Source organism: Peromyscus maniculatus, chromosome 15, assembly GCF_049852395.1.
Source record: "Peromyscus maniculatus bairdii isolate BWxNUB_F1_BW_parent chromosome 15, HU_Pman_BW_mat_3.1, whole genome shotgun sequence".
NCBI classification, from domain to species: Eukaryota; Metazoa; Chordata; class Mammalia; order Rodentia; family Cricetidae; genus Peromyscus; species Peromyscus maniculatus.
The window spans coordinates 57,061,201-57,073,235 of NC_134866.1; the positions used below are offsets into that span (position 1 = coordinate 57,061,201).

Here is a 12,035-nt window from a genome sequence, read left to right on the forward strand (position 1 = left end):
GAACAGTCATCACCTGCTAAGCTCAATGAAAAAGAAACAGGATGGAGATAAAATGATACAAATTTTCTAACTTTGGTAGAATAAAGAAACCTCTCTTTACAGGCAGTATCATTGAATAAATTGTGAATCCAGTTATTATAAACTGCATTCCTATTACAGAATCTTTTTTAAAGATTCAACTAGATCAAGAAATCCAACATACCAAGACGTACTGCAAAACATGTGCAAAATTGTTTATCTGGCAGTCCAAACAACAGACAACTCGGTATGTAAGAAAACATGTTCTTGAGGTGGGGGTCACACAGCTCCAGTTGCTGAAAAGTTAGAAACTAAAGGTGACAGGTATGAAGGAGGAAAGAAAGAACTTCTGAAGTTGGTTATGCAGTCAGGTAATGGAAGTTTTAGGAAAGCCTTCCTGTTCTCCAGACCCAAAAGTTGGTTATGACATTTCCCAAGGTGACTGACATGACCTGTAAGTATTTTAAGGTTTGTCCTATTTTGGCTTTCTAGTATGAATTATTATGAGTCATTCATTCATTTGTCAAATACCAAGGTGAACTAGTGTTTTCGCTGGGGAATTGTTTGGTACAGGAGGCTATTCCTGATATCTGTAGCCTCCTTAAATTCTGTCCATTGGTGCCAGTTAGCATCTTCTTCCTCAGTTGTGACTATCAACTTCTCCTTGGAGCAAAACCCTCCCTTTTCTCTACACCCTCGGTTAAAATTCAAGAGTGACTAGATAATCTGCTAAGCGGCTAATCTTTACAGAAAACTGATTCTCCCTTTATCAGCAGCCATTAACATCCAGTAGCCCTTCATTTAAGGTATGCCTTGTGAGGCTCCCACACTGGCGTGTCATTTGGTGGTGTCATTGTGCAGGTCTTTGTGTGTGGGATTATAGGCTTGAGTCACCACGCCATCACAGTTAAAAAGGAAGGAACTGATTTTAAATGTGTAAATTATAATGTTCTATAATTTTTAGTTATAGAACTAGAAAAACATTAACATTTTTATATATGATGCATATATAGCCAAACAATAATGTATTTACTGGTAGTATTTTCTACACTAGCATCTAAATATTCACATTATATGAAACTATCAAAAATATTTAGAAAAAGTATGCAATGTTTAGAGAAAAGAATATAAATTTTCATCTGCTTATCAAAAAGATCATCTACTCAAATAAAGCTGGCTTTATTGTGGAGATGCTAGGTTGGTTCAATATATATAAGTCAATAAATGTAAAAAAAATCACAAATAGATTTGGCAAAAAAAAAAAAAGTCAAATGGACATCTCAACAGATGTAGAAAAGGCCTTTGGGAAAAAAATCCAAGATACTCAATTAAAAAATTGGTTACTGTACTTAATAACTCAGAGGGTAACCAAGATGATCCTTAGGCAAGTTTAATAGGAGAGAAGACATGCCTGGTGACTGCTAACTTAGCTAATTATCTGTGGCTGGTGAGGTAATGGACCTAGAGGAAAACTTATAACTACCATACTCCCTGACCAGTGTAATTCCTGGGTGTATTCAAAATGTCTACTCTCCCATCCACAGATATATGTAGCTTCCATCCTTCATCAGAGAGCTTTTATTCTCTTCAAAAACAGAGACCATCCATATTTGGTTAAAAACAGGGAGCCTATTCCCAATCAATATATTTATAACCTAACTTCTACAGCAAAGGCTCAAAGAACACCATGGAAAAGGGCGCAGAAAGACTTTAATAGCCCAGTAATGTCTTCTATGGGACAGACAGACAGACAGACAGACAGACAGACACACACACACACACACACATACATATAAAACAATAACAAAGGAGAAAAGGGCATGAAGTTGGATGAGGAGTCACAGTAGGAATTCAAGCAGGGAGTTGTGGGACTGAAATGGTATAAATTCAGTACTCAATGAAGTTCTCAAAAACCACTAAAATGTCAATGTTTATGGCTGGAAAGATGGCTCAGAGGTTAAGAGTACTGGCTGCCCTTCCAGAGGACCCTGTTTCAATTCCCAGCACCCACATGGCAGCTCACAACTGTCTGTAACTCCATTTCCAGGAAATCTGACACCAATACACATAAAAGCAAATAAATTATATAAATAAATAAGTGTTTAAAAATGTTATATGTAATACAAGTTCAACAATGTAAATTCTCAGATAAAAAGTAGATAGAAGCTCTCTGTATGGAAGCCTTAAAGAAAAATTTCTATTTCTTTTTATATTGCCTCTATAGGTACACATCTGTGTATTATTTCAAAGAAATCTTCATATGAATATACAGTAAAGAATAGACTTCTTGAAGGAAACACAAAACTGATTTTCAGAATGAGTGATTAAAATGAAACCATAATAAAGAAACTTACCATCACAGGAAAGGGAGATATAACTTCCTAAGTCATCAGACATGTGTCGGATCACATTTCTACCCATCTGAATACCAAGGAAGATCCAATAATCTATTGCTGCTCCAAGAATCCCAGTCAGTAAGTAAGCTAGCTCATGTTTGAAGACCTAGCATTAGGATAGGAAAAATATTATCAAAACAGTAAAAATACAAGACTTTTCTAATGTTTCCTTTCACTACTTCTTGAGACAATGATTGTTAAGAATATAGGGAATGTGAATAATAAAGGAATACCAGCAAACTGTCTCTCTCTGTCTACCCTATGCCACTCTCTCTCACTACACACACCACAGCTTTGGAAATTTTTAAGTGTTTTAGGTTTTAGATAGTGTTTTTGGAGTTTGGAATTATCTACAGATACAAAATGATACTCTGAGAATGGCAAGCAAATCCAAATACAGAACTCATCTGTTCACACATACCTCATGTACATATCCTAGAAATAATTTCATAGTATTTTTAATACAGTGACATTGTGTTTGAGACCTGTTATATAAGGTCAGATATAGAATGTTCCAAATGTGGAATCATGGTGGCCAACAACTTTGGGATTTGGGGGGTATTTAGGATTCTGGATTAACAATGTCCAATCTACCTTTTAGCAATAGCTTATAACAACAAAAAATTTGACCTGAAGCTATCAGGTCTTCTAGTCAAGCACTATTTTTATTCAAAACCAAGAGGAATTTCTAGGCTTCTGTGAATATTACTTAATAGGATTATATATGTCATATATAAAAGGACAGATTTGCTATTTTTATAAATCAAATACAGACTTATTTGCATTTCTAAAAGACTTTAATCACTATTATTATGTGTGCATATTATGTGTCCATATATTGTGTGTGCATGCTCCATGGTGCATATACAACAGGTCTCAATATTTTATAGTCAGTTTTCTCCTTTCACCATGGATTCCAAGGACTGGACTCAGGTATTCAGGTTTGTGTGGCAAGTACTTTTACCCACTGAGCCATTGTTAGAGCTGTTTTCATTTCAAGTAGCAGTATCAAAGGACTTGAGAAATTCAATGGATAAAACGGACAAATCTGTTACAAAGAAATAGACTAATCCAAGTTCTATTTAGCTATAGCAAAAATGAACAAAATTGGAGATATAGAGATCAGTTTTGAAAGTATTTTTTTATACTGTCACTTTTAAACTAAATATTAAATTCCTATAAGAATTATGTCAAGGCATTTAAAACCTTGCATGTTTTAACCCAGTTTCTTGTAAAAACATTTCTCTAATCTAGAAAAGTCAATATGAAGTATGAAATTAAGATGTGAGAAAAGAGTATTTTTAAAACATTTTAATATAGACACTTTTCTAAAATGATGTTGTAGCCCACCAAGGTTTCCTAGTGGCTTTACCCAGCAGGACTGCATAAGGGGATAAATGGACCATGGGCCTGAGTGCCAGGTGTTTGGAAGGGTCTACACTTAGTGGTATCTAGCAAAGGGGAGGTCTTTTGCCCCTCTCCTTAGCATTGTTATAAAAAAGCTCTTGAATAAAGTTCTGGGCAGTTGGATATTGACCCAGGCCATCCCAAGGCTGTCCTGTGTTTGTCTTTCTTCTCATCATCTAGGTATCTCTTTCTATCTAAACATTCCTCACTTCTCCCTACTTGAGAGTACCCTGGTCGTAAAAGTGGGGCTGGACCCCACAATTGACATTAAAACTCGTTGAAATACTTGTTTGTTTGTTTCCTAGATATGTTACATGTGTAAAAATATCACTAAGTAACAGTTGGATAAGGCATACAATTTCTTTTTTAAATCAAGGTTGTATCTGAATAGATTATAACTGCTGTGTTTAGTCATCACATTATGGCTAATGAGAGAAATGTCTAGACATTTTGAACCCTCAGAGAATAGTAGGCTTATTTCTCCTACCCTTGCAAATTTCTTTTAAGTATACATGATACTTTATTAGGAAAGCATTTCTTAGCATACATAGACACCAACCCAGCCACAAAACCTTTGACCTACAATCTGTCCTGCTGACTGTTGGGGAAATGGTGGTACAGGATTTGTGGGAATGGCCAACAAGTATCTGATTTTGACTCCGTTTGTAAGAGGGAGCCCATGTCCCACACTGCTTGTATGGCTAGGAACCAGAAACTGGATAGCACATAAACCTAGGGTAGAACCAAACACAACTGTTCAAAAACAAAAACAAAAACAAAAATCAAAGTGATTCCTTATGATATTGTCATAGATCAAAGCCTTGTCCAATCATCAAAAGGCTTCCTCCTGCAGCAGATGAGAGTGCATACAGAAACCCACAGCCAGACACTATGTGGAAAGAGTCTAAACTGGAGGTCTCCACTGGGTTCTTCCTCTCGGAGCTCAGAGAATACCGCAAAAGAGGGGATGGAAAGATTGTAAGAGTCAGAGGGCATGAAGGACACCAGGAGAACATGGCCCACTGAATCAACCAAGCAGGGCTCACATGTGCTCAGAGACTGCAGTGGCAAGCTCGGGGACTCCATGGGTCTGCACCAGGTCCTCTGCATATATGTTGTGGCTGTTAGCTTGGTGATCTCTTGGGACTTCTAACAGTGAGAGCGGGTAGTCTCTGACTCTTTTGCCTGCTCTTGAGACTCTTCCCTCCTGTTGGGTTGCCTTGTCCAGCCTGTCTTGCTATATCTTAATGTATTTTGTTTTGTCATGTTTGCTTGTTATCTCTCAGAGGCCTGCTCTTTTCTAACGAGAGACAGAGGGCGAGTGAATCTGGGGGAGAGGGCTGGGAGAGTGGAGGGAGGCAAAACTGTGGTTGGGATGTACAGTAGAAGAGAAGAATCTATTTTCAATAAAATAAAAGTAGACTGAACCAGAAGAGTGTACTTCCATTTTGTGAAATTATACACATGTATTCAAGAAATTAGAACAAGGAAGATTTATGTTTATAAACATGTAGAGATGACTTTGGAACACTGAAGAAATAGATGGTATAGAGTAATGTATCTAAGAAATAATATAGAGAAAAAAAATCACAGAATGAAAGTTCTGTTTCTGGTTTGCTGTGCAAACACACAGAAACAAATGGTCAAGTGGTACACACACAGTGACAAAGAAGGAAATCCAAAAGTCAAGATCAGTAGCAGGTGTGAAGGAAGATGTGGTGTGGTCTATACCACGGGGAAGCAAACTGCAAGCTGGTAGCATATTATATCTAAGAGAAAGATCCTGAAGCACTGGCCTGAAGTGATTTTATACTAAACGGTTAGTTAGCAATTAAAACAAGCAAGGCACTTCTGATATAATTTAGGGTTACAACAGGTAGATCGATCCTATCAGGTCAGAGTTCATGCATGCAAACACTGCTACTTCTTCCCACCTGGACTCAGAAGCTTGGTTCAAATCTGACAGTTGCAGTTATATGGCACGGGAAGCTTGCAGCTAGCTGACTGTTAACAGCAGTATCAATGGAACCCCTTGCATGACCCGAGGAACTAAGAGGTAGTGCCAATCCCTTGAAACTTTGCAGAAAACCAATTCTATTCTTTGTAAAGCTGATATGCAGACGTGACTGAACACACTAAGTTAGTTCTTTCATATCATTCAAGTTAACAAAAGGATATGACATTGATCCCACCCATAGACATATTATAAAATGTTGCTTCAAACACAATGCATTTTGGAATATTAGTAGTGACAGTACTTAGAAGAGAAATCAGTGTATTTTGTTATCTAAAAATATGTCTCAAGTAGAATAATTGAGGATCACCTAAGCCCCAGATTCTAAAACTGTTGAGTAGAAAATAAATGTTAGTCTATGGAGGTAAGCTGCATATAAAATCACAATCTAGCACTCTATCAATAACAAAAAACAAAACAAAACAAAACAACAACCAGTTGGGACTTTCCCTTAATTTTACATAAGTCAACATATACCTATATCTGAACCTTCAACTTAAAATAAATATTTATCTTTTTTCTTATTTGTATGAGTGTTTTGCCTGCATGCATGTAATTGCTTCATATGTGTGCCTGGTGACCACTGATGCCAGAGGAGGGCATTTATTCCGAGACTGGAGTGGTTCTGTGAATAGAAACTGAGTCCTCAGTAAAAGTAATAAGTGCTTTAACTGATGACTTAACCTTCCAGCCTTAAAATTAGCATTTCTTAATGTATAATTTACCTCAGCATTAAAATACTAAGGAGTATAGATATGGGTAAAGGGCTCTTGCACTGACTTTGAGGAATAACCTCTGTAGTTATTTTACTATGTGTCAGCTAAACATGGCATGGTGTGTTGTTATGTGGGTCCAGGAGATGGAACTCAGTCATGAGGCTTTGTGGCAAATGCCTTTTCCTGCTGAGTCATCTTGCTGACCCCAGGGCTACTGTTTCCTGGGATGGCAGATATGTATGCTTTGAAAACCGATTATTAAGAAAATGGCAAGTAAACCATCAAAGGGGAGGGAAAAGGCCTCTTTGGAATACTGAAATGTGTGCAAAAGCTAAAAAAGAGAATATGAACTGTCCCAAGAACTAGCAAAGAAACAAAGACATGATTTGCATCACACATGCAGCCACCATTAGAAAAACTTTCTAACATGTAAAACTCTATCACTATACATTCTGTCAATACAATTCTCCTTTCTCTATTAATATAAAAAAATCTGTTTATCAATCTTCCAAATCTACCAAAAGTTGACTACTCTGTAATTTAGAACAAACTACCAACTTGGCCTTTGGCTACTTCTGACTGCTACCACTATCCGTTACAAACCAGTCTGTTGGAAAGATATAAGCAGAATGCACACAGGATGCCTCTTCCTGTTTTACATTCTGGTCTTAGAAATATGAGAAAGTTTGTTGCAGTAAACTTGACCTCTAGCTAAGGCTTGCCCAACTGGCTATCATGCTGTCAGTAAGATACTTAAACTCTTTAACTCAAATTTACTTACTTTAAATACAAACCGGCATCCATTTCTACCTAAGGATATTGCAAGGACAAGTGGGACTAACCAGCAAAGCTTAAGAAAATGTGTACCTCCTCCATAACCTTGACATGGCTCACCTCTGCTCTTTGCCAAGGAAAGCCCAAAGCTTTCTCAGATTAATGACAATGAAATTCACTGCCATTCTGTCACTCTGCAATACTTACTGATTGACATTATGACAAAACAATATTAGCATAAACTGAGGACTTCTGTTTAGCTAATGACTTAAATTGAATGCTTCAACTCAGCAAATCAAGAAACAAATGCTTTACAGCACAGAAAATGATGTCTGTGAACATGCATGGAATTCTTGAAATTGAAAAGTACCAAAAAAGATTTAATTAAGTATAAGAATGGTTCCTAACAGAAAGGTATTTACAATAAAAAAGTAAGTTAGTGAGTTCAAGAAATTTAAATGCTACATATAATACTAACTAGCAAAATTTAAAACCAGTTTTTATATTAGAACTGATGATACCATTTGCTGCAGATTGCTTCTCAAATAAATAAAATTATTTATAAATTTGAAGAAAAACCTTTGAGTTATAAATATGTATAAATCTATTTCTATTTACTTATATGTTTCTTGAGTAATCTTTTATCTGTAGTTGACTGGTGCTTTAGTAAAACTGTGAAAACATTAGTTTTATCGTTTTCAGTTTTAGATGAGCAATATCACTTACATAATCAAACAAATAAAAGGAATTCAATAAGGTATATTTTCTATCCCAAGTGATTATATTGAGTAAAAAGAAAAAGACAAAAAGTAATTTATAATAAGCTTAAGATTATACATTCTATACTGAACTGTCAGTAAGATACAGACAATCACTTGGTTGAGTATTCTAAATGTCTATGCATTTGCATGTTTACACTTTCATTAAAATCAGATACTTGGGGCCAGTGGGATAGCTTTGTGGATAAATGTGCTTGCCACCAAGGCTAACAACCTGAATTTGTTGCCAGTTACCTACAAAGTAGAAAGAGAAAACCAACTTCTGCAAACTGTCCTCTGGCTTCTATAATCTCTAGCATCTGTACACTCGCATACATGTACACAATATAAAAAGGCAGTTAACTAAAAAATAGATACGCTCACACAATAGGATTACTTGGTGACCAAGAAGTCCAGCTATATCTAGGAAGAGTTTTACTGTTTGTGATTGTTTGACAGGGTATTGTGAACTCTGTCCTCTGGGCATAACATGGACTCTGCCTTCTTGAAACCAGAGCAGCTGTGATTGCATGCATTACCATTATCTCAGAGGAGAGGAAGAGCTCCAAATGGCAGTGTACCACATGCCCAGATTCCTGCTCCTCCCCGGTATTCACACACAGTAATAGTTGTGTGAGTGATGGGTGGGGAAGCTTTTCTTCCCGTGACAGTAGTCTGTAAGCTTCCCCTGCTCCGTAGGTAACTTCTCACTCCTGCTCCCGTTTATAACCCCAGAAAGTCCCTTGTTCACCAAGGGTGGTTTGTGTGCCAGTTACTTTGCTTCCTCGTTGGTGCCCTCTCTGGGGCACACCAACATTTGTTCGTGATATCTGCAGGGACCCTAACACAATTACGTCCAATCGGGCCAGGCTGACTTGTCACATAGCTGAGGGCAACCTGAACTTGTCATCTTCCCATTTTTACCTCCTATGTGCAATTCAGATAGATACCATGAAGCCTGGCTTAAGATTTTTCTCTTATTTTTAAAATTCAGTGCTTGTGTTAAAGGAAACCTGGGAATTCTGATGAACAGTTTTTGAAAACTAAAAATGTCAGCTGAAATACATAAAACATCTTTTGAAATAAGTAGTAAGTTATAAGAAATGTTACAGCAAGATAATCAAAAGTTTGGTAAAAGTCAAGTAAGACTTAAAAAATTAATCAGGACTACCTTTGTCCTGATCAATTTTGGTGATTCTGAGGGATATAAAGACACAGAACTGTAGTTTCTGTAATCTAGGGAAACTGGTGAAAAAGAGGTTATGGCCAAAGGCTTAATTCACAATAGGCCAAGACCTGGGGTGGGTGGGTGGGTGGGTTTCACTCTGAGAATGAGAATGCATAAAACAGTGCTACAAATATGTGAGTGTTAGTTCATTAGGGCTATGCAGAGCTCCTCAGACATGGACACTGGGTTCAGGTTGGTCCTCACTGATAGAATACCCAAGCTCTAGGCAGAAGTAAAGAATACTTACTGTAAAAAAAGGTATTTTGGTCTTTGACAAACTGTTTCTACAAACAGTTATTAAAATGGAAATTAAAACTGATCATAAATGATAATTAGTCCAGGAGAGAAAATAAAAGACAGAGAGGGAAAACACATAGATAGGAGACCAGGGAAATAATAATATAGGAAGATCCAAAAGGACCTCACACATGGAAATAAGCAGAACTGGCACAGATCACAGAAGAATTATTACTGTAATGTTCAAAGGAAAAAAGTAACATTTCTGTAGTGTATTATAAACCACACACACACACACACACAGAAGGAGACAGGAAAGATCTACAACTGGGAAGGACAAAAATTAAAATTGCAGTCAAAATGTTTAGAAGATGCTAGACACAACTGAAAGGAATTGGTAAGCCAAAGAGTTGATGGAAACACCATATTAGTAATTTTACAAGTACAGAAAAGTACAGCACCCCCCCCCCCTCCAGCCACAAAAAAGCATGACAAGAAGTACTGTAAGTCTAACAAACAGCAATAAAAGGACCTCAGGAAATACTTAAAAGAAACTGGAAACTACATGGGATTTCATTCTTTAAAAAGGAATTGGCTTTATATTAGTTTGCCACCAGAGCTCTCTGCCTTAACAAACTACTGCTCCCAAAAATGTATTGCCTAACTGCTGGCTATGGCATAGTAACTACTAGTTAGGATGGCATTAAAAAGAAGAAGAAAACCTACAAAGCTGATTAAGCTTGACCTAGTAGGTGACAGAGAACACCATACTCTATAGCAAAAACACATTCTTGTAACTTGATTTTCTTTAGCCCCCCCACCCCCCCCCCCCCGACCCCCAAGTCAGGAAATTCCAGAAAGCAGAAAATCACAGCCTTTCACTATAACTTCCTACTGGAAATTATCAGATAGGGACAGCCAAAAAAACATTCACATTAACTCACTCACAAATAAACTCATTCACAATAACACAACACCATCAATTTGTAAATCTTAAAATACATATCTCTTAGGGCTAGGATATTGCTTGGTGGTAAGACTGCTTGGTGAGCAAGAAAAGAAGGTTCTGGTTTTAATCCTTAGTATAATGCATGAAAGGAGAAATCAAACTTAACAAAATAAAATACTATTTAAAAAATAATCATACCCTAGATTAAATATAAGAAATGAAGGTCAAGTTGTACTCCAAAAGTAATTTCTGGTAAACACAAGTATTAGAAACAAAGACTAAAAAGAAAAAGATCCCAACATTAGAGAAGACAGATGAGAGGACAAAAGAAATAATTAAAAAGTGTGAAACTAATGACATCATAAAAGAAAATTAGGCAATAAGGACCTATTCTGAAAGGTGAAAGGCAACTAATATTTACTACGATGCACTCAAAATATTACCTGTTTGTTTTTTTCTTTATACCCTCACACAATTTTAGTATACAAAATATTCTGCATATTCCTCCTCCACCCACCTTAGAGAACAATATATATACTGCTTGTTAATTAATCTGGACTGAATTCATCTTGTTATGCAATTTTCCAGCATGCTCCTCTGGTCCTCCCATCACTAGACATACTTCCACAACACACCACTAAGCGTCCATCTGTACATCAACAACTACTAACGTAGAATGTGAGTACTGTACTTTAAACGTATTTCAAAACTTCTGTCTTGTGGATGAGACTGAAACTTTTCTCTATACATTCTAACCCACAGGACAATAAATGACTTGTATGTTTTAGAAGTAGTGAGGGGACAACAGTCCAATTCAGTTAAGAAAATAGACAGTGTGGAAAAGATAATCCTGGGTTTTGAAGACAATAAAACTGAAAATTTTATTTAGCCTTTATGCCTTAGTATTCTTACAATATCATAAGACTAGTTCCACGTCATTGGATATAATAAGGCATATGAGAAAATGTATAATAGTGTTTACAAGAGTAGCAAGGATAGTGTAAGTGATAAAAATAAAAATGTCATTCATTTTTAAATTTTCATAAACTTTAGTGAATACATTCAACATTTAAAGATTGCCATTTAATTGGTTTTCATTTCCTACTTGATTTATTATTTTATTCATTAAAAGGACATACTTGTGTTATGAATATAAACTTTACTGTGTATTTTCTGTTACAATGTGTTTTCAGGTGTACCCTACTTTTTAATTTATTTTTAATGATATAGTTCAACAGAAAGTGGCAGGACGGTGTTTCATTAATTCTTGGTTATGGTTTTTTTCTTTAAAACCCTTTAGCACATCTTTCAATTACATATTCATTTATATTTATTTTGAGACACAGTTTAATGTTTTATTATACTTAATGTTTCAGGATATTCTGAATAGGTAATACACTCTAATTAATGTGTTCAGAATTTCAATGCAGGTAAAATCTACTCATGAAGAAAAATTTCAGTAAGTTATCAACATCTATTAAGTTTTAAACACAAACAAAACTTTTTAATGTGGGGCTCTCCAAAAGTGCAGAGACTAA

The 12,035-nt window shown here is 36.1% G+C and overlaps 1 protein-coding gene across 8 annotated transcripts in view; it reads right to left on the reverse strand.

Annotated features, from left to right (window-relative positions):
- The window catches only part of Slf1 (SMC5/6 complex localization factor 1), a 71,310-nt gene that overhangs the window by 14,544 nt on the left and 44,731 nt on the right, over positions 1 to 12,035 (reverse strand). For all 8 annotated transcript variants that reach the window (XM_076551996.1, XM_076551995.1, XM_042261775.2 and 5 more), the window contains one exon: positions 2,373 to 2,520. In XM_076551996.1, the coding sequence (XP_076408111.1) occupies positions 2,373 to 2,520 (148 nt within the window). The remainder of the gene's footprint in view (positions 1 to 2,372; positions 2,521 to 12,035) is intronic.